We start from the raw sequence: 24,004 nt of genomic DNA, 5'->3' as shown, positions 1-24,004 counted from the left end.
ATTTAAAATTTCATAGACATTAAAAGCAAAAATACTACGAATAAAAATACTAGGAAATATACTGGGAAATATACTTGCATGAGACTTTTCCAAAGATATAAAAATCAAAGATCTTAGTTAAGTTTTTGTGTAATTTTTTGTCCCAGAAATAATCAACATGCGGAAGGAAAAGTTCTTCCAAAAGCTGGCAAGACAGATCAAAATTTTAGTGTACAGGGAACAGTCACATTATATTAACCTCACCCTAGGGGTGGGGAAACCAAAATAGATTTTAAAGCTCATGATAAGATGGGGGATGGACTTTTATCTTATAGTTCCCAAGGATAGATTTAAATTCTTTGGAATTTTGGCACTATCACATTGTGATCCGGAGTTTAAAAGTTCAGGTCCATCCTTCAAGAACCCAGGAGTCACGTTTCTCAGAGTGTTGCTTACACAGAGAGAAATTGAATTTAGAATGCCTTGAGGTCCTAATTGGCTAATGGCTGAGAGATTTATTAAATTTCAGCAAAAGTTATTATCAATGTTTACATTCTTAACAAAATTAGCTTGGTTTGTTATATGCTAATCACATAGTTCTGAAAACAAATGATTTAATGACCAACTGAAGGCTATTAGGAATTCCAGCTAGAGCTAGTGTATTCCTTGGTAGCAACACAAAGTAGGTCAGGCTTCGGAGAGAAGCTGAAGATCAGGGATACCCTATTTAGATCATGACATGTGCATGTTAAATGCATAATGAAATATAAACACATGGAGGTTTGTGGTTTCCTCAATGCATAAATTCATTAACATTTCATAATCAGGAGGATTAACGATGGGACACATTCACTGTTTTAAACATGATGAAAATTTTCAAGCTAGTATCTTTTCAAATTTTTAAAATTAATTATTTCCAAAGACAGGGCACATCTGGCACCAATATAAAGCAGGTTATGTAAATCTATTGCATGGAATGGCTACTGTGTATTTTTGATCCAACTTTCTGTTTTCAAAAGTATTAAACCTTTTTCAAATGAAAAAGTAGGCATGGTGCTTCACTTTTAAGAAAGATATATAGATATAGCTTTCTGTTACATCTCTCTATATTTCTATATCTGTGTCATTGATTTGAATAAATCAAGACAAAGATCTTTCCTTTTCCTTCACTGATATATTCCAAGTGCTTTGAGAGTAACTACCACACAAATGGGCATTCACTATAGACCCTGTGAATGAATATACAGATCACAAACCTCATGGTAATATAATAGGCCTAAATTTTTTTCTTTTCTCTTAATGGCATTTGTTCATGTTCACTTAGTTCATTCATTTAGTCATACCTAAACATCATAACTGGGTCAATGTAGCTCAGCTGTGGGGTGCTTGTCTAGTATGCATTAGGTCTTTGGTTCAATCTCCAGCAATGCATAAACCAGGCCTGCCTGTAATCCCAGCACTCAGGAGGCAGAGACAGGGGGATCAGAAGTTCAAGGTCATCCTTGACCCTAGAGGTTGCTAATCTTGGCTACATGAGACCCTGTCTCGAAATTAAAACAAACAATAACAACATCAATCCCCCAAACAATAACAAAAATTATCTGCTCAGACTTGGAAATCTCTACCTATTCTAGCAGATTCTCCTCAGTTAGGTGCAACCAGGAGTCTACATGAGACATGGGATAGGTATAATTCAGCAACTTAAACTTCTACTTGCCAACTTGGTCACTAAAGTTCATAATCCATGCACTTTAAGAAAATTTACCTTTGCATAACCAAGCATTATCATGCGCACCAGGACCACGTTTATGTGCACTCCAAGGGACTCATCATGGTAAATTTCATTCACCTACAAACAAAGCAGTTAGTTGCACAATAAAAACAATGCAAAGGGTTTCAAGAGATGTGTAATATTCAAGAGACTAGCCATGTCAATCACTAGTACTCTAATCAGATTAGTCAAATTACATATTTTCAAAATGTGGTTTAAGCTGAACTCTGAATTGAACTCATTTATCGTTTATTTTAGATCCATCCTTAGATATGAATTACTGATTTTGTAAACTACAGAAAATGAACATAGACAATGTGCTCAAAAGAATAAATGGTCCTAGTGTTAGAATCTGTGTGTTTATAATCTCGCTGTCTTTCTCTCTGTATATGTGTGTGTATGGAAGGAGCCTATATATAAAATACAACACTCGCTAAAGCAAATACAAGAGGGTGGTGACTCAGGTGAGGTTTTTGCTTCTTATGAGTGGCTGTGACACACCGGGGGAAGACAGGTATGCTTCACTGCGGTATTTGGGTGACCATCAGGGGTGCTAGGTCTGATTGAGAAAGCTATGGTTTATGCAGCTTTTGTTCAGAAGCTATGTGTTCTACCTGTGGATCAGCAAGGGAAGGGCTCTCCTCGTGACCCCCAAGATGGAACAGCTAGGACAATGAATGTTTAGAATTACTATAGGGTAGATGACCTTCAGTATTTGAGTTATTGAGGTTATTGTACAAGTGCATATCAGATGGTGTCAGTCCTAGATTGAACTCAGAAGAACTCAATTGATTCCCAGATAATTATTTAACTTTTAAAGTTAGGCTAGAATTTCTGAAAGTGATTTTGTATACTCAGTATTACAGCTATTGGAATTAAAGCAACCTTAGGCCACAAACCAACTCTGTCTTAATGTGAAAGAAGATGAAGCCTGTAGATGATAAGTAACAAGCAAAACCACACAGTGTATTACTGGAAGATAAGAATCAAAAGTGCACTGTAATTATATCTCTGGATTAAGCTACTGTTACGTGAGTGCAAACAAAAACTACTCAACTTGGTAAATGCTAGCGGGAATGCAAAAGGCAGAATTACCTCACTAGACTTCAATGTTCCTAGCTGTTCCCGAGCACAAGGGTTCAACACTTGTGAGGGGAACTAAAAGAGGAAGGGAAAGTAACTACAGTCAATTGAGGGCCAGAAGGTTTGGACAGCAGGCATAGCTATCTAAAATGTACAGAGAAAGAATAGGCATGATTCCATAGAAGAGGGGGCTTAAAATACATATAATTCAAGAATCATAGAATGCTCTCAACAAAGAAATTCATGAATCATGAAACTTTGACTTACCACCTTGACCCAGAAATTCAATCTAAATGTTTCAAAATTCCAGTGTGACTGTATAGAACACCCTAAAAATTGCAGGCCTTCAGTGTAGATTGAAGGTATAATGAAATTTTAAATAGCATTTAAAAAGCTACCAAGATGGAGATTAAAAGTCTAAGCTAAATATATCAAAGTATAGTTTAAGTAAAAAAGATGTACAGTTCTTTTAAGTGAAAAAAATGTATGAATACACATATTTGTAAGCATACACCTATGCACACATATATACATGGGCACAGAATAGAGAGATCCGATTTGCTAGGTATTCAAAATAGGCCAAGATTTGTAAGACATTCGGTAATGTAACGAACTCTTGCACCGCCCAGGAGTGCAGGCAAGTAGCTCATGACCAGGTGGTCCCACTCAAGGCTAAAATGTACCGGAAGTGCTGAGCTCATTGTTCCTGTGCTGACACAGAAGAGATGAGGTCAACAAACTCACTGGTATTTAAGGAAGCGAATAGAGCAAGGAACACAGAAAATATGTCATATAAAAATGACTGAGGACAGCTGGGTGTGGTGGTGCACACCTTTAATCCCAGCACTTGGGACGCAGAGGCAGGTGGACTCACTATGGTCTCCATAGTGAGTTCCAGGACAGCTGGGGCTACAGGGAGACCCTTTCTCAAAAAAAAAAAAAAAAAAAAAGGTGACTAGGGAGATGTAGTGATTAAAAGCCTAGATACTAGACATTACTAGGCTCAGATAATCTCAGTTGAATCTCTCAATGCTATGAGCTCTTCATTTCTCTGAGTATCAATCAAATGGACAGGGTAAAAATACTATTTGTGGAAAGAATTAAAAGACTTAACTCGTGCTGGCAAACTGCTCAAACTTATGACTGCAGAAAATGAGGGCAGGGCCTTTGAAGGACTTTAGATTAACTAAAGTAGAAAGAAAGTCCACAAAACCTTTATAGCTGTCATATGGAGGAATGGTAGATTTGTGTGCTACACCTACAGAAAATAAAACTAAAAACACTCATATTTTTATTAAAGGGGTAATTTTGAATCCAACATACAGAGAAGTTGAATGCTAGACAAAAGTTGTGATTTCTATAGGCCATTTGGTCACAAGCAGGTTCTCTTACACCATAATTCATATGCCCAGCTGGAGGCAGAGTCTCCCCACATTCCTCTTCTGGATTAATTAGCTGGTAAAAGCATTCTTAACATTATAGTTACAACAAAAGTGAAGGTTGAAATCCAGACCTGTCATTGACATATTCATCCATAGACTCATGGATATTCCAAGAGACTTCTTGTAAGGCACCTGCTTCTAATTAGAGACATGGCTTTACACATGGAATTAGAACACATACTTAGTGTAAGAGAGGTGAGATGTAGAAGCATTTCATCTTTTTAAAAATGTTTTATTATTTTTATTTTATGAGTATTGCCAGCATTTATGTAAGTGTTCCGTGTCATGCAATGCCTGTGGAGAACAGAAGAGGCTGTCAGATCCCCTGGAACTACAGTTAGTTGTTAGCTGCCATGTGGGTGCTGGGGCTTGAACCCGGGTCTTCTGCAAGAACAGCTAGTGTTCTTAACCACTGAACCATCTCTCCAGCCCAGCATTTCATCTTTTTTTAAAGGTTAAAAGCAATGCTAACAAACAGGCAGAATTGGCAAACAACAAAAGTGAAAATTTGGAGACAGAAAAAGTGAGTAAATTTCTGGAGATGAGAAGTAGCAGAGACTAGAAAGCGAAGCCCTTTGGAATAGCAGAGACACTTACAACATGACATTCACAATAAAGATCTGAGTACTTCAGGAAGCAGTCATAGGAGAAATCCTCAGTATCGTAAGGTGAAGGAGAAGCAGTAACAATGGCAGCTTGTGATATTTGAGGTGGTATCAACAGTACATATGATTACCCTGCATCAGTAAATTCATTTGCACTTGGTGAATTTTAGAGCCAATATCCTGCCAATAAACTATAATGGCCAAATTCTTATTCCCAAGTTGCATAAAAGTTTTAAAAGTCAAATTAACATTTAACAGAAGAAAAACATTTTTTTTAGCAAAAGTCACTATTAGGGAGTACAGTGCTTCAATCAGTTGTGGAATAATTTGAGATTCACAGAGTATATTATCACAGGGTAAAAATAATCAAAATAGTATTAATATCTTTTAATGTAACATAAATTATTCTTTTGATGTGAAGTATCAACAGTAGTGGGGGGACTCAATACTCTGCAAAGCTTTGGATCTTCCTTAATATGCTTTTCGAGGCTTAAGAAAGTTGATTCCTTTATATAATCTACCTTCAAGATCTAATAATTTGGTGACTTTTCAGCTTACATGTCTACTAATGCCAGAAGTATAGTGTTTATGTGATCTGAAACACACAGAGGATGAGAAGAACTGGAGGAAGAGCCCGGCACTGCGGGGTTCAATTAAGTCCCAGATTCTGGCTTCAACCTGTCCACAGTAAGTTGAGTGATCTGAGGGCTGTTACCTAAGCACTCTAGACCTCAACTTTCTTGTTGTCAAATTGTAACCATAGTTGCCCTGCCTGCTTTAGGAAGTTGAACAACAAGCAAACAAGATGACATCCAACTATACTAAGTAAAATGCCAAAGCACCCATCTGCCTGTATGTGGAAAAGGTTTTGTGAATATATTTTCACAACACACCTTTTCTCATGAAAAACTGGCACTTCATGCTTTTCAGGGAATTTTGAGATGCTTGTATTTGGATTTTTAAAGTATCAACCAAATGAAAGATGCAATTTAAATTATCAAGCAACTAATTGGAAAAAATCTTGACACTAATTTTTGTCAGAGGCGGCAGAGAAGCCTGCCAGCAGATGGCGCTGTGCACACTGTGGCGGGAGCAAGACCAGCTGTGCGGCACCTCAGCACGGCTACATCCCAGTTGATCCAGCTGTCTTTCTCATGTTTACACACAAAGAAAACAGCTCATGTTAAGTCAAACACAAATTTCAAAATACTGTGAAGAAAAGCCCATTTTCAATGCCTACTTATTTGACTCTAAAAAGCAACTAAAATAGCAAAAAAAACCCAAAAACCTTTATTTAGATATTTATGTCATCTAATTACAGTTAGATAGAGGCCTAAAGAAACGCCCCAGGAGCTGCCTGGACTCACCATTCAACAAATGGCACATAGGAAGAATTGGAAGTGTACCATCTGAATTATCAACTTCAGTCTGTCAGGAAGATCTAAAGCGATATTTGTTAAGAAAATACTTTTATAACTTCTTGTAACAAATTCATTTTTTTCTTAAGTAAAATCAACATCAAAAACACATAATACTAAATATCATATGTACTCTTCCAGAGGCCTGACACCTTTTTACATACTTTATCCTATATTAATTCAATAATTCCTTCAAACACTCTTAGAGATATGACCTTCACTTTATAGCTAAGGAAGCTACAGTCCAGGGATGTTCAGTAACTTGCCCCACATCCCACAGGGAGTAGATAGACCTAGACAGTATGATTCAACAATCAATGGTTTAATCATTTTGTCACACTTCCACAGACCTGCAGATCATGTCACCAGCACTGCATAAAAGATTTCACTTCAGGGGGTTGGCGAGGAGGCTCAGCAGTTAAGAACACTAGCTGCTTTCGCAGAGGACTTGGATTTGATTGCCAGCACCCACATGGCAGCTAACAACCATCTGTAACTCCAGTTTCAAGGAATCTTTCAGCTTCTTCTGACCTCCTCGATCATTGCACGACACAGGTGCACTCACATATGTAGGCGATGTACTCATACACACAAAAAATAAAAATAATTATTTTAAAGATTTCACTTTAGATCAATAACTATTCACACCTCTGAGTCTACAAATAGGGCATGGAATTATATTGGGAAAGAGCATGTACCATTTTCTTTTGTTTTTTTGTTATCTTCTTTCAGGTAAATTTTAAAGAAAGGAGGAACTGGATTCTGAATTTATTATAAATAACAATTTCTTCATTATCAATATATCAAGATATTAAAAATATTGGGAGACATAAAGAACAGCTAGAGAAAAACAGTGGCAAAGTAAAGAGGAAAAAAACACGGGCAAGATCAGTGGTTTTGTTATAAGGGAAACATGAAGCACAGACGTGGCTAAAAGGCATGAATTTGACACACATAATGCAGATCAAAATGTCATTGCAAGCTTGAACTTCCATTCACCCTGGGCGCCAACCCACAGGGCTCTGGACAGAAAGGTTCAATGAGGGATCAGGGTTGAGCTCAGAGTCCTCATTAAATTATTTGAAAGAGGGGGTAAACAGAATAGTAATTCAATTTTCAGATGACCTTGACTTTGATGAGATTGCCAATGATGTGAAGAGAATAAAAAGGTAAAAATCCAATCAAATATTCCTTTCCTTGCATAGAAAATTTCTTCCAGGTTTGTTCCCGGACAGGACAGTTTCTCCCAGGACATTTCCCTGGCAGGACAAGCTGACCTCTCTGTCAGACTAGCAGATGAACAGCTTTGTCTGGCTGCAACAAAGCAATACTATTTTTCTTTCTGAAGGTCAATTAGGTCTTGGGAGGAAAGATATCAGAGTGGTTAAGGACATGGGCACCGTAGCCTAAATGTCTGGGTAAGGTTTTATCTGTGCCCTCAGACGTTATTACATTGTTTCTGAGCCTCAGTTTTCTTATCTTGAAAATGGAATTGTCACAGAGTGCCTTAACAGAGTTGTTGAAAGAAAGAAATGAATTCACATATGGACAGTGCTTAAACTGTTGCTTGGGGGAAAAGAAAAAAAAAAAAACTCCAGATGTTAGGCATAATTCCTGCTGTTATCACAGAGTAGCAAATAAAGAGTACAAATATATCAATTGTTAAAAAGGACTTTTGGATGGCAGAATAGCCTGGATAATTCTGGCTGGACATAAAAGAATTCTGAAATAACCTATGAAAAAATGATCACTCTCTACAGTTTTCTCTTATGCAGCTAAAAGTTCCAAACAAGCACCCACTTGTCTTCTGAGCTCCATCTTTAGAAGAGTACCGTTACCTAGAATAGGAAGCTGTCTCTCTGCTACCAACATTTCTTTCCCAAACTTCAACATAATACCAATAATAACTACTGTGTATAATACTTAAAATTTTTTATTTATTTATTTTTATGTGAATGAGTGTTCTGCCTGTAAGTTGACCTGTGTGAGGGTGCCAGTGGAGGCCAAGAGGGCATTGGATTCCCTGAAACTGGAGTGGTAGATAGTTGTTAACTGCCATGTGGTGCTGGGAACCAAACCGGGGTCTTCTGCAAAGTTAAAAGAGTACTTTTAATTGCTAATCCATCTCTCCAATCCCTATTTATAATACTCTTATCAAACTTTTACTGAATGGTTTCCAAGTGCCAAAATGCCTTAGAATTGGGTTTGGATCTGCTCTTATCAAGCATGTATTCTAATGAAGAAAACATAGGCTTAAAAGCATGGAAAATGTAAATATGGAAAGAAATGAATGGGGTTGGGGTTGAGGTTTGTTAATAGAGTGCTTGCTTGGTATGCATGATGACTTGGGTTTAATCCCTAACACTGAAAAAAGGGGGGTAAATTCACTGCAGATGAAAGCAGGTGCTACAATGGACACAAATCTGAGTCACAAGATAGAGAGGTAGTAACTGACACTACTGGAGCTTGGTGAGTCAGGGAAACCCCAAGGGCACAGTCATGAGACTGGGGAAAGGGCAATCCTTACAAGTCCGAGGGTAAATACAGAGGCTCCGTGTACACAGGAAGCCCCCACCCTTGCAGAGGGAACATCCTTATCACTACCATGTAGGGCAACTGAGACCCAGAGAAGTCACCAACTTAGGACATCCCCCACATGGTTAGCAGAGCTCAAATCCAAACACATCGTGATGCCAGCTCCTGTTCTCACTTACTCATCGTGGAGGAAGCCCAAGCCTCCCGTTTATTCTTCTTCACTTCCACCCATTTGCTCCAAAACAACAAAACAGAAACCAAACCAAACAAAACCCCAAACTTCTCATGTCCCTTATTTGATCTCTCTCATCCTGGGACTTACTTTTCTTTTACCAACATTCCCTGACTTTCCTTCATGGAAAAAAAAAAAATCACCCTACGATGATTTATAGCATTTGCTGCTGTTTACCAGTATATTCTCCAACCACAGCGTCCTGCCTCTGAGCTCCTCCCGCTCTGTCTAGCCATTCACATCAGAGTTTAAAGTTGTGTTCTCAGCTCTCTTTTCTCACATGCTTTCTCTCCATTGTTTTAGTCACTGTTCTTGCTTAACCTGGACTAGAAGTTGATGAATTTCAAATGTTTATCTACTTCTGACTTGTCTCTCTCAGCTTCTAGAGTCATCTGCTCAGCCCTAGAAGGTCTGTCTATCCTGTAGGTCTCTCTCTCTCTCTCTCTCTTTCTCTCTCTCTCTCTCTCTCTCTCTCTCTCTCTCTCTCTCTCTCTCTGTGTGTGTCTCTGTGTGTGTGTGTGTGTGTTGCTGAGCATTGAACCCAGAGCCTTCCAAGGTTAAATTCTAATCATGTGGCCCAGCACAGACTTATACCTGAAGCCTCTAGCCTATCCATTTACAAGTGTACCTGTTCACCTCAAAGTTCACCCTCAGGCTTTTCTCCTGAAATCCCACCACAGTTAGAGTCTAAGTCATCCTTGATTCCCACCTCTCCTCCAAGTATTAGTGTCAACCTGTTGCCAAGTCCTGAATACACTTCTAAGATCTGTGTACTTCATGTCCATCCACCCCACTGGAATTGTTACAGTAATCTGTTAAAACTTCTGTACATTCTGACATTTGGGTGTTTAAAGCCCCAGAAAGATTGTCACTCAGATGGCTGCTCTTACCAAGCAGGAGCCTGTCCTTCCACATTATTTATGCTTTTACCTCATTTAAGCATCAGAAAATTCTGGAAGAAATAAAAGTAGGCATTCAGCAGCAAGGCTCAAGATATAGACACTTTTCTGGTCTTGGACTCAAACCATATACCCAGGTAGAACTGATTCCTATCCTTCCTCAATGAGAAGGGTAGCTCCTGGAGCAAGCCGAAAACATTGTCTATGCTTTAGGAGCCTAGGAAAGATAAAGGCTGGGGTACACCAGAGAAAGACAAGATTAGTCTGATACCTGTAGTTTCTGGGAAGGAATCTGGGGGTGTAGAACCAAAGGCGAAAGAAGAAGGGGAACATATGCTTCTCTAAAAACCAATGAGAACTCTCAGGGAACAAGCCTGTGTAGATGCACTGTTAATTTAACTTGTGATTCAGAGAATAGCTTCTAGGATTGAGATTTTGCGGTGTTCATGTTTATATAAGAGGTGCCTGAGTTGACTTATGCCTGGTGAAATCTGAGAAGGGATACATAAAAACACTCATGCTTACTAATGAGAGGCAGGGAAGCTTAGTGAAGAAAAGTACTTTGCTCAGAGGCCTAGAGATCTTCTGGGTCTAAAGTACTGAACACCATGTATTATTAGCTCTCTGACCCCAACTTCTCTAAATCTCAATCTCACTTGTGAACTGGAACTAAAAGTGACACTTTAAATACTTCAGGTAAAGTGTTTAGCAGAGGACCAGGCACAGAACAAGGGGTGAAATGTGAGTCAAATCTTCAACATCGAATCTTCATTTTGAATCTGGGCCTAAAAAACTAGCTGATTTCAAATATCTTTAAAGATTTCATTACTAACATTGATTCTTCATCATCTATTTTTTCATAGACCATCTAGACTACATAAATGAACATACTATCCAGCCAAATTGTCAATTCCCAAATAATATGTCATTGCAGATCCTCTTTCTCTCCTTCAACTCATGAAAGCATTTGTCAAATCCTACTATTCTACCATAAACCCTCAATGACTTTGCAATCACTGCTGGATAATAAACCATCATTCATTGCTTAGAAATCTCCAATTAATTTGTAATTTTTCTGCTTTCATTGCCCCTAGGTCTTGTCAATCTATTCTTCACAAGTCAGAGAGCCAGGTACTAGCCTTCAAAAGCTTCCCGTTACATTTGAATTTGTATTTCAAGTTCTCCTAGCCTGGGATGAGTTTGATTTTCCCCAGCTCCACATGACACCTTGCACAGCACTGAACCCCAATGTTTTTCTTCCCATTATCAGAACATACTCCCATGTCCAATGGCTGGCTCTTTTACTATCCATCTCAGTCATCACCCTCTGAGAGATGGCTTTCTTGACTACCATGCCTCTGTGAAAGCTGTATGTCTGATTCGTTTTCACTCCTTGTTTCTGGCAAATCATTGACTCCTTTAGAGCTCTGATATAACCAATGAATGATATGTATGATTACCGAGGACTGGAAATAAGACTGTGTTCACAACATTTTCCTAAATAGATTGCACCAATTAAATTCCATAACATTCCTGATATGGCACACAATTTTCAATGTTCTGCATATGAAGCTTACCAACACACAGCAACTGTACCCAAGGAACAGCCTATCAGAAAATTACTGTCAAGGAATTCACAATATTCACACCAAGGAGAAAAGGATAGATGAAAGACTCATAGAAACTGACAGTGGATCCTGGTCTTGATACTGAAATGTCTTTAAAAAGACTGAAACATGAACCGGAAAAAACAAAGGTTATTTTAGATGACAAAAAAGGCACAATAGCGAAGTCATTAGCACCCCTATACATTATACTGTAGAAGCCATTGCACCAGCAGCACAACTAGTCAACTTCCTGGCTGTACAGACCTGCCAAAGTCCTTTCAACTATAAAAGCCTACGATTCTTAGTTTTTCTTTTAAACTATAAGCATCTTGAGGGCAAGGATAATTGCACTGATGTTTCAGTAAGTGTTGAAAGTCGATATTCACTTTTATATAGTTACATTAGTAGTTTAAATATGTATGGATTTCAAATCCTGATGCCAGTTGTTAGTGATTGCACAACTAGCTACTTTAGGGATAGCTAGACTAGAAAGCAAGGTAGGAAAGTCCACTTATATCAATGTGGGAATAGCTGACTTCCTTTTATTCTCTCATAAATGAATGCATTGAACAGGAAGACACTGAGGAAGCAAAGAAAGAAGACAGGAGAAAGCGATGCTAAAAACCACCATCACCAATATGTGAACAATGAAAAGTGCCCATGATTCCAAGGAAAGGAATTGATGTGAAAGAACACAGACACTGGGAGGAGGCCTAACTTCCAAAAGGATAGAAAGAGATGAACGCATACTCTACGTCCTTTTCATTGGTTTCCCCTTGACAATTTGATAAAAACTGCGTAAGTTTCAATACATAAAAATGCATGATCTAGCACATGGTGGTGCACGCTTTTAATCCCAGCACTTGGGAAGGAGAGGCAGGCAGATCTCTGTGAATTCAAGGCCAGCCTGGTCTCCATAGTGAGGTCCAGGCTAGCTGGGGGTACAGGGAGAATCTGTCTCAAAAAGAAACAAAAAAAAAAAAAAAAAAAAAGAAAAAGAAAAGAAAAAGGCTTGTGGCACTGGGGAAAAAAAAAAAAAAAAAAAAAAAAAAAAAAAGAAAAGAAAAAGAAAAGAAAAAGGCTTGTGGTGCTCCCTGAAAACCAAACTTTCAGATTCAGAGGCTTTGCTTGCATTTCATTGCCTTTCTCCAGTTCCATGCTCCTGGTTCTTAACCTGCTGTGAACAAATGTTCCTGAACCCCCACTAGATAAGATCCTGTGCACAACTCTGTGTGACCCTGAGAAGCACTGAAAATTTCATAAATATAGAGAAAACTCTAGAAAGGCAATTTCCTGACCAAACTTTTAAATTAAAGAGTTTCCTATAAAATTGATACAAGGCCGGGTGTGGCGGCACACGCCTTTAATCCCAGCTCTTGGGAGGCAGAGGCAGGTGGATCTCTGTGAGTTCAAGTCCAGCCTGGTCTACATAGTGAGTTCCAGGCCAGCTGTGGATACAAGGAGACCCTGTCTCAAAAAGACAAAAAAAAATTGATACTTCAGTATATTATTGTAAAATTAAAGTTCCTCTTTCAAAATTCATCAAAATGATTCTAAACTGACTGTGCAATCAATGACTTCTGATTCAAAGGTTTTCCCCTCTCTTCCTCCCTCCTTTCCCTTCTCCCACCCTTAAGCAGAACACCACCATTATTCTTTGTATAGGAAATATTTACAACAACAAATAGGTTTCCATGGGCAATGCCTAACAATGTTTAAATTCTTATCTCAGCGCCTAATGAAGCCACAGCAACAGAAAATACATGTGAAACATGTCTTACTCAAATGTTTTTTTATCTATTTAAAAAAAGTAAGTCACAACTTCCCTCAAATTAAAATATCACTATGCCAGCACATTTGGGAGAGTAATAAAGAATTCTACATTATAAAAATAGGGATATTTTAAATTCTGTGACGAAGTGTCATAGAATTTAATGAAAACTGAGATTTTTTTTTTCTAAAATCCGCTTTAAGAGTTTGGTTACTTGTAGGGAGAGATGGCTAATAATACTGACTATTCTTACAGAAGACCTGGGTTCAATTCCCAGCACCCACATGGCAGATAACAACTGTCTGTAACTCCAGTTCCAGGGGATCCAATAACCTCTTCTGCCTGTGGGCATGGCATGACACGGGTGCACTTACCTACATGCAGGCATCACACTCATATACATAAAATAAAAATAATAAAATATTTTTATAAAAGAGTTTGTTTACTTGTTTATAATCCCAAATTTGAAACACATTCACAGAATTGCCACAAGTAAACTAAGGGTGATTACTGCTTTTGCTATATGTATAGTTCATTTAACAAGGCCAGTTCATTTACATTTATTGTATTTTAAAATCTTTATTGTCCTAGCAAAACAGGAACTGGAAATACATCTGTTGAAAGCAAAAGTCCTATGTTCTTCACTTTCTTTCCATTCTCATGTTTCAGCTCTGATTCATCCTTTTAAGCACTGTAACTTTCTAGAGCATTGCTTCTCTGTGCAAACCTTCCACCCAGGAGTCCCCAGAATTTTGATGCTTGGATCTGACCATACGTTCTCACTGTTTATTATGGAATCTAGTCCATGCTCCATGGTGTAGCTTCTAAGGGCTGTGTAATTTGGCCCTAGTCTACATGAAATGGCCTCATCTCCTTACCCATGGTCTCCTCCACTGGAAGCTCTACAGAGCAGCATGTAAGGGAATGGCTTTGAAGTTAAATAAAGTTTATGTATGCCACTTTACTAGCTGTGAGCTTGATCCAGTTGTGCAAAACAATTCCAGGATCTTAAATCTTTTTTTAACATTTTTATTTATTTATTTATTTATTTATTTATTATTTTGGTCTTTTTGAGACAGGGTCTCCCTGTAGCTCCAGCTGTCCTGAAACTCACTATGTAGACCAGGGTGGCCTTGAACTCACAGAGATCCGCCTGCCTCTGCCTCCCGAGAGCTGGGATTAAAAGAGTGCGCCACCATGCCCAGCTATTAAATGTTTTTTAAAAAACACAAACAAAAGAAACAATAGCAAAATAGATCCTTCAAGACCTGGCTTAACTTCCCACTTCTGGAAAAAAATAAAGAATTAATGAACACTGTGTTGAACTGCATAGTTTTATCAACATGGAAACTAAGTCCCAGGAAGGGATTTGATTTTTCTAAGGTCACAGAGCTAACCAGAGTAAGGAAGGCTAGAACTAATGCCTCACTAGCCAAGCCTCCATTAAATGTGCTCATCCCTTCATGAGGGGATGACTATGGCCACAGCTCCCTTTTCCAAAATGTTACAATATTTATGTTGTAGTGCCTAAGACATACATTTTAATAGTGGCATGCTTTTATTACTTAGCTTTTTCCTAATTTTCCCAGATATCTATATTTTCTCCATGATTTATATACTCTATGAGGATAAAGACTAGAAAAGAATCTCTGATATCTTATTTCCAGAGCATGGTATAGATTTGAGCACCAGTCAGGAGCCTAATCTTTACTGTCATCATCTCCTGAGTGGAAGGAAAAAGTTTCCAGGACACAACGAACCATGAAAATAGAAACAGCATCCACGGGAACTTTTAGGTTTTACATAAGTTTGAAAATAAAAGTTGGCATGGAAGACTAAAATATGGTTGTACATTTATTTATGTACATATGGCACTGTACAAAGCACATGACTTGTGTTTACTCATTTAATCCTTTCACTGCTCCTATTTGTTCATTATATAGGTAAGGAGACCGAAGCAGGCAGTGAGACCCTAAGTAGCATGCCCATGTTTATGCCTCTTAAAGCATAAAAAAGTCAACATTCAAGCATTGAAAACATTCACAGAATTCACCAAGAATTGCTTGTACATCTACCTATTGCCTAGCAACTGGTCTAAAGTGTATTGTATTGTCTTTTTTTTTTTTCTGTCTTTTTGACACAGAGTCTCCCTGTAGCCCCAACTGACCTGGAACTCACTTTGTAGACTAGAGTGACCCTGAACTCACAGAAATCTGCCTGCCTCTGCCTCCTGAGTGCTAGGATTACAGGCATGTGCCACCACACCCGGCTTTGTATTGTCTTAACAGGAATTAGCACTAATGAACAGATAAATGTGTTAGAAAGTCACTCACTTTCCATTTCACAGCAGTGTGTCATAGGTGTAATTTTATAAACGGACATCTAACGAATAAAATTACATTTGACATGCTTAAATATTGCTATAAAAATAAGGTCATTAATCATGAAATTAAAAAATTTTTTCATCTCTAATATATTTGAATGAAATCTAATACAAAGCATGGGGGAGGGGGGAAGGTGAATGACCTAGATGCTCAAAGAAAGAAAATTAAGTATTATAAACAGAAAGAGAGAACATAGGGAACAATTAGGCAGCAAATTTAGCAAGATCAATATGATATTATTACAAGATGGTGTTAGGTAAAATACATAAAAGGATGCTACTATATTATTCCTCAGCAATTACCCTGTGCCAGTTCAAAAGATAGAATGGCACTGGTTAGATGATGCTATCACAATATCTTCTGAATATGATTAAGGCTCAGAAAAGAGAAATAAAGGATACATTACTTAAAAGACCTATTAGCAATTGCTGTGCCAGCAGCTGTGTGCTTTGTAAATCGTTACTCTCTATAAAGTGTTGGAAATATCATATTTGTTTGAAAGCATTATAAGCATAAATCATCCATCATCTCAGGACGCAGAGCAGTGCGTGAAAGAACTATTTCATTTTTCACAGCCCACATCAAGGAATGCTGACAGTCTTGAGAGTACTGACAACCCCCCCACCCCCAACACTGTGATATCATTCCATGGCTTTTAAAACACATGACCTGACTTGGTAATGAGGAACTACCAGACTGATCAAAAAGATCATTTACTTCATGAGTCCTTAGATTTTGCATTCTTGTATGTTAAAGATATAGATCAAATTTTGAATTAATATTGTTAAGCACAATATTAAGTGCTTTGAGTGAGGAGCAAATGACATGGAGGTTCTCATATCAGTGTCCAAAGGAAACTAACAAACAAAATGATTGAAATTATTAAAAAGCCCCAACAAGGAGTCACTACTCACAATGTTCATCAGGGTGAGAAGGTAGTTCTGGACATGCTCTTTGCCATGGAAACGGACCACAGAGTCATCCACTCCTAGAAGCACCTCGATGTTGTAATCGTTTTCTCCCGCATGTCTGCGGCGCCTCATTGTCTCGTTCAGTTGCCGGCCAATGCTGCTGTAAACTGTACCTAATTCATCAAGGCTGTCCACATCTGGCTCTATTGAGAAACAAAAAGAACCCAGGCATTTCAGTTTCCCCAATGGCCTTCCAGTACCTTCTTAGAAAAACGTCTCTTCTCAGGGCCTATCATTACAATTCAAAATCAATATGATATTACTTTCAGTTTGTTTTGTAAATAACAGGCATAGATATGCTCAGAATGACTTCCAATGAATTCAACATAGTGTAGCAACATTCAGAAATAATACTATGGTCCAGGGAGCAGGGCCACCACCCCAGGCTGAGAATTTTATAAGCATAAGAATGGTTGGTCTTTTCCAAGCTGCATCCCAGAACAGAGCTACTCACTAAAGACTCTGAATAAGTGTTGTGTGTCAGCATGTTAACCCAGGTTCATCTCAGACACTATGATCATGGCGTAGAGAATTTGTGTTATAGAAATGTAAATCATTCCTCTTCCCAGTGGCCTTATTTAAAAATCGAATTCTGGCCCAGCAACACAGCAACACAAGCACATCTCGTGATGCAATTATTGGTCTCGGTGTTAGAGTGACATGCTTCACTGCTTACTTCACTGCTTTGGATTATGGTTGTCTGGTGAATGCTGTGAGGATAAAAGTGGACAGACACCTGACATATAACCACCTCATACCATAGTTTTCCACATTGAGACTGGCTCTCATTTGAGCAGATAAATCCACTGCTATGTATCTGAATCTGTGAGACAGCAGTAATCAATCAGAAAATGACTAATATTTCAAGAAACATAAATTTATAAAATGTGCTTTTATTCATATCAAAGAATTGTTTTAATTTTTAAATGGATATTTAGTATATTGATACAGATACATGTACACAGGGAGATGTGACAGACAGTGAGGTAGATATTATTAGGTTTTAATGACTTAAATTCTCCATCATCAAATGAGTATATATTTAATGAAGAAAATGTTTTAGTGAATTAAAGCATAAAATATCATTTGGATAGTAAAAGATCATTCAGCTGCTGATATAGAAAACTGGAGGTATATTCGTTTCCATTTCAAGTCCATAAAACTCAGAAAGGAATTTATTTTATAAAGTCCCTTGATGTCTAAAAAAAATTTGAAAGAACAAGTCTGACTCATGCTTTATATAGAAGTTTGTTTAATGCTGTATTGAGACCTATGAAACCATTTGAATCAGCATCTGACATTAATGAATAGTCATTTTCCTCTTCACCTTGTGGTTTTAGTGAAGTTACAGGAAAAGGTGTCTCTTGGCCAAGAAGGCTGATGACCAAGCTTTAGCCACATGGAATTAGAGGGATTCCAGATCCCACTCACACCCTTTCAGCCTTTCAAAAATATATGGAAACACCCACCCCTGCCCCACGTGTACCGGCACAAGTCATGCAAAGGATTACTTGGTATGAAAGCTATACTGTACTTCACTTTGACCCAAACCCAATTGCTAACTCATTAGCTGGGAATTCTCTTGACACCAAGGACTCATGTTGGCTTCACAATGTATAAATAACTCTTACCACCATCCACATCAAACAGGAAACTTCCTCCAAAGTTGTTTTTCAAGAGCTGTAAAGCCACACTAAAGGCAGGAGACTACACCTGCACACAGCTTTGTTATTCAACCTCAAGTCTCTTCACATACTAGATAATGTGAGAGTTGTGATCGCTAGTGTACAAATAGGAAATTCATAGATGAGTTCTCAGTTCTAAAAATGGCTTGTTTGGCAGACCTGTCAGAGGCAATGTCCAATGGAAATACACTAGCAGCAGCATCCTATCATTAAACCTGATGCATGAATGAAGAAGGGGAAGGAAAGAGAGTTCATTCTCCTCTCACACTTCCTGTCTGGCTTTTGCATCACTCCTTAAATAAATGGTAAGAGAGGATATTTATTTATGGTGTGAAAGGGAATATGGGAAGGAAGAAAGGAGCCCTTTAAAATGAAGAACACTTTTGTTCCTCATGTCTTTGCGCTATACAATCTTGTTTTCCATGGTTCTGAACTTGGATAGTGTCAAATAGTAAGGCAACTTTGGGCACCTTTTGCTTCTACACATCCTTATAATTCTGTTTACCTCTGAGGCTGTGAAATATTTCCATTCATTATTAATTTCCCTTAGTATGTGTTTCTTCAATATAAGGTTCAAGTTCTTAGTAGCATGGATTTGGGTTTTTCCTCCCCAAGACAAAGGCTCACTGTCTCACTGTGTTCCCCAGGCTGTACTTGAACTTGCGCTCCTCCTGCCTCTGCCTCCTGAAGTGCTAATATTAAAGGTGTGGGCCACCAAACTCAACTAACATGGACTTTCTAATCAGAAATGTGTAGTTTCAAATCTTGATAATGATACATCTTAACCATAGTTTCATATAAGATGCCTAGTCACGTTGACCCTCAGTCTCCTCACTTATGAAATGGAATAATATTACCTATATTGGGTGCTGAGGCAATTAGTCAGCTGAAAAGAGTACTTGCTGTACAAGCACAAGGACCTGAGTCCAAATCTCCAGTACCTATGTAAAAAACTGAGTGTGACATCATGCATTCTTATAATGCCAGTGCTTTGGTTGTTAGGGGGACCCTAACAACCTTCAGCCTTTCCAAAACATACGGAAACACCTACCCCTGCCCCACGTGTCCCGGCACAAGTCATGCAAAGGACTACCTAGAATGAGAGCTATACTGTACTTCACTCTGACCCAAACCCAGTTGCTAACTCATTACAGGAGGATCACTGGGGCTTGCTGACTGCCAGATTAGCTTCAGGTTCACTTGGCGAGATCCTGTCTCAAGAGACTAAGGCAGCAAGTGATGGAGAAGGAAACCAGATGGTGTACTGCATTATTACTCTTTGCCTTATTCCCTTGAGACAGGGTCTGTATGTAGTCAAGCAGGACACCTAACATTCTCCTCTGACCTCTGCATGCACACATACCACACACATGTACCACACACATACCCCAAAATATGTTCTCCATCATATATAGATCATAACTTTGAATGCTTAATTTTGTGAAAAATCTAGGAAGAGGCCACTGGAAAAGGGCTACCTGAAGGGTAGGGATAGTAAATGCAGGTAATATGAAAATACAGAGGGGGTATCCCTGAGGGTGAAAGATGAACACACTGAAGCAGTAATGGAATAAGAGAGACAAACGAGTAGGAGGGAGGAGGGTTAGCCAAAGTGAAGGGAATAAAACAAATCCATATGAAAACACACTATCCTATAAACAAACTACAAAATGTAATTTATGAAAAAACAAAAAGTTGGAAAGGAGATACCCTACATGGCTGAAAAAAAATCTCTCTCTAAAAGCTATGGGTTATTAAACAAAAAACACAATACCAGGTGTGGGGTACCTTCTTATGAGTAGTTGATCGGGGAGGTCCTAGAGGCCCTGCAAACAATACAGACATTTGCCATTCCTCTTGGTTGACTACCACAGCTCAAGGACAAGACCCTATTGTTACAGTCACCACACACCTTAGTCACATGATATGGAGAAACCAAATTGCAACTGATCTAGAAGCCTCCTCTCTGCTGACTAACTGCATAGTGCCAGAAGATTCCATATAGGCTACTGGAGGAGAAAAGGAATCAGAGATCTTACCTAGCTGTGAACTCTATAGAATACCAATCTTTCAGGCTAAGTGGACGTATTGGTGCAATAGTAGTACAACTGTTATGGGGGTAACCAACTGCTCTCTGATTAGCTACAAGACCTGCTTCATGAGAAGGGATTTATCTGGCAATGTAAACCTGGTCAAAAACCTATTTGGCCCTGGCAGAAGAGGCAGGGCTGCTCAAGGTGCTGAGAATAAGTAACAGTGAGTGCCCAGTCCTAAATGGCACATTTATACCATCTGCTCTATGGCTCGGGAAACACTGTGGAAGAGGGGGTGCAGAGAATGTAGAGCTGGAAGACAGGGGGAAAGGCTGTGAGATGCTGTGTTTCTTCTGGACATGACACAGCCAGTGCAGTCATGATCTCAGAGTGGCAATGGCTGCCTGTGGTGAGACTGTCAACAGTCAATCATGGATTGAGGAGGGGCTCATGGGGGTCCTACCTCCCCCTTCTAAGCTATTGGCTACTGATGGATGCCAAGGGAGGGGTAGATTTTGTCTTTGGTTAAGTACACACTGATAAGGCCACCAGACTCCAATAGATAGCTCCAAATTTATGATCACATAGATGGCCCTAGTTAAATGCAGTAATTTGAGTCACAAAACAAACTAAGAAGATATGAATGGGGGAAAGGGACTTGTAGGGAGGAAATTGGATAAAGGAGGTTAGATGATTCCAGAAAGATTGGGGGATAGTAATCAGAATGTACTCTGTACTTGTATGAAATTGTCAAAGAACACGTTCAATAAAAGTTATTTACAATGTTTATAAAATGCCTATTTCGTTTTCAAAGTTCCTGAGATACTATGAATGAATGATGGTTAAACTGCATGATGTTTGCATATAAATTCTTCTACAAATGGTGTTGATTGCTGCTATTTCTGATGATTTTCCCATTAAGAAAGTCTTCACTTTTGAAAAAGCTCTTATATTATAAATTACATAATTACAGATATTTTAAGAGAGGAAAGAAAATATCTGGAATAAATGAAGAAAATTGAGTCCAGAAAATCTGAGCTGCTGATAACCATACCAAGAATAAAATTGATTATATCTCCTTCGGAGCACAAAGGACACAGGAAAGAAGAATGTAGACTGTTTGCTTTCAGTTAATTAGAATCAAGCCCAATGGTGCCTGCTTGTTTAGTAATTTAAAAGGCTACAACAAACTCAGAAAGTGTTAGCTCATGACCAGTTCTCATCACTTAGTGTACAATTAATGAGTTTCCCTAACATACTCAGGCCCCCCAAAAGGTAAAGTTACTCTTCACACCTGTCTACCTGTTAACTCTGGGAACCACACATCATAAGTGATTATATTCAGATGGAATTCATTTGTATCATGTAGTGACAAGCAAGTGTCATTTTCATGATTGCTAGTGTGGGCTGACCTGATCAAAGTATTAGAACATGCCTTTCTAAAGCCTCAGTTTAAAAAAAAAAAAAACTATTCATTCTTGGACAGAATCTCTGTTCCCAATAAGATATAGAGAAACTATTAAAGGTAAATATCAGGATAATCATGTCCTAATATTCTCTTGTCCAATTAGGGCAGAGAAAAACCATGTAGAAAGCATAAGCAAATTCAAGAAGGGAAGCAGAGTGGAGCTTTATACTGAGTGTAAAAAATGATGCTCCTTTGTGGCATCCCCTTGACATCTTGCCATAGACCTGCTAAGGTTTCCTGAACAGATATAGCTGAGTTGGGCAGCACAGAGTGAGACCTAGGAACAGAATTAGTACAAAATCAGAAAAATTTAAGCTAGAATAACCTCCTAACACCTAGGCTCTCAACTGATATTTAAGGGAGAGGAAGGGACTGCCACAGGTATAGCGTTGCCACTCTATGGTTCACTCCAGACGAGTGATACTTCGAGTGGTAACTGATTTCATAGACACGGTTATGATACAGTCATATTTGAAATACTGAAATAGGGACTAATGCGAAGGCTCAGTGGGTAAAGGCACTTGCCACTAAGCCTGATGACTTAAGTTTGATTCCAGGTTCCACATCGTGGAGGGAGAACCGACTTACGTCAGTTTTCCTCTGATCTCCAAACACACACCACAGAAGGCATGTGGACACACTTGCATGCATAGATACACATCAATATACACCGAATAGATAAATAAACAAATGTGCAAGAAATATTAAAATAGTTACTGGGATATAAATTATGAGAGGATATTAATGATAGGTTATAGGTAATAACAGCTATTATTCATTCTATACAGGTGATAAATGAATATGCTAAGATTTTTCATAGTTGCATTTGGTTTACTCCACCTCATCTTCTTACTAAAATAGATGAGATTGCAGAATTAAGGATTAAGGTGGGGCTAAGTGAGCGTGCAATTTAAAAAAGAATATAAATTGGTGCAAACTTTTGTAGTATTAGTAGTCCTGTTCCTGGTTTAAGGTGAATCCCTCAAGTTGCTCCTGGTAGTTAGAACTGAAATTGAGTTAGGACTATTTTTATTAGTGATGCTAATATAATTATGATATATTAGCTTATAATTACTATTATTTAAAAATATTATTCATTATTTTTATTTTATGTGTACGCGTGTATCGCCTGTATGTAGGTAAATGCACCCGCGTCATGCAATGCCAGTGGAAGACAGAAGAGGGCATCAGATCCCCTGGAACTGGAGTTACGGAGGGTTGTTAGACACCATGTGGGTGCTGGAATTTGAACCCTGGTCTTCTGCAAGAAAAGCCAGTGCTCTTAACCGCTGAGCCATCTCTTCAACCCCTGAAAGCATTTTCTTTATAATACATCTTCAATTGAGAATCTAAATTATTTCAAATGTTTTTATATAAAATGAAATTTTGTTTTATGTGACAATATTCATGGCTCATAAAATTCAGACTTACAGGGAATACAGAAAGAGGCATGCTCTGCCCTGCCCTGCCCTGTGTTTTACCCTTCCATTTGGTGTCCAACATACAATATAGACCAGCACCTCTTCTCAGTTGTAAGGATGGCTTTCCACAATGGGTCAAACTTTTTGCTGCACATGTGAAGAGCTCAGAAGCTGAGGGATGCTGGATTGGTGAGGAAGGCAACAGGGCAGAGATCTGCTTCCACCCCTGACCTCACATGTAACAAACAGCCCAGTGTTCTCAGAGTGAGCTCAGTGGCCAGCTCATCAGAGGCTGCTGCATGGGGGAGGGGCCTCAGAAGTTGCCAGTTCTAGCTTCCACCTCACATAGATAAGATTTTCTTGGTGTGATTCTTTTTTTAAAGTTATTCTTTTTATTTTATTTTATGTGTATGGATATATTGCCTGCATGTACATAAGTGCACCTGTGTCATACAGTGCCTGTGTATGACAGAAGAGAGCATCAGATCCCCTGGAACTGGGGTTACAGACCATTTTTAGTCACCGTGTGGGTGCTGGGAATTGAACCTGGGTCCTCTGCAAGAACAACCAGTGCTTTTGATTGCTGAATCATCTCTCCACTTCCCCCACCTCCCTTTTTAAAAAAGAGGGTCTTGCCTGACAATCTTGGTTGGCTGTGAACTCATAATCCTTAGGTCTCTGCCTTCCAAGTACTGGGATA

At 38.7% G+C, this 24,004-nt stretch overlaps 1 protein-coding gene across 1 annotated transcript in view; it reads right to left on the bottom strand.

Annotated features, from left to right (window-relative positions):
- Positions 1–24,004, bottom strand: part of LOC103735052 (A disintegrin and metalloproteinase with thrombospondin motifs 3) — a 90,907-nt gene that overhangs the window by 52,357 nt on the left and 14,546 nt on the right. Inside the window, exons 2-3 of the mRNA XM_008834145.3 lie at positions 16,641–16,840; positions 1,745–1,828 (exon numbers count right to left, since the gene is read on the bottom strand). Of these exons, the coding sequence (XP_008832367.2) occupies positions 1,745–1,828; positions 16,641–16,840 (284 nt within the window). The remainder of the gene's footprint in view (positions 1–1,744; positions 1,829–16,640; positions 16,841–24,004) is intronic.

The sequence above is a fragment of the Nannospalax galili genome, unplaced genomic scaffold (assembly GCF_000622305.1).
Source record: "Nannospalax galili isolate Female #2095 unplaced genomic scaffold, S.galili_v1.0 scaffold477, whole genome shotgun sequence".
Lineage (NCBI taxonomy): Eukaryota > Metazoa > Chordata > Mammalia > Rodentia > Spalacidae > Nannospalax > Nannospalax galili.
This window is presented reverse-complemented; position numbering and strand designations above follow the sequence as displayed.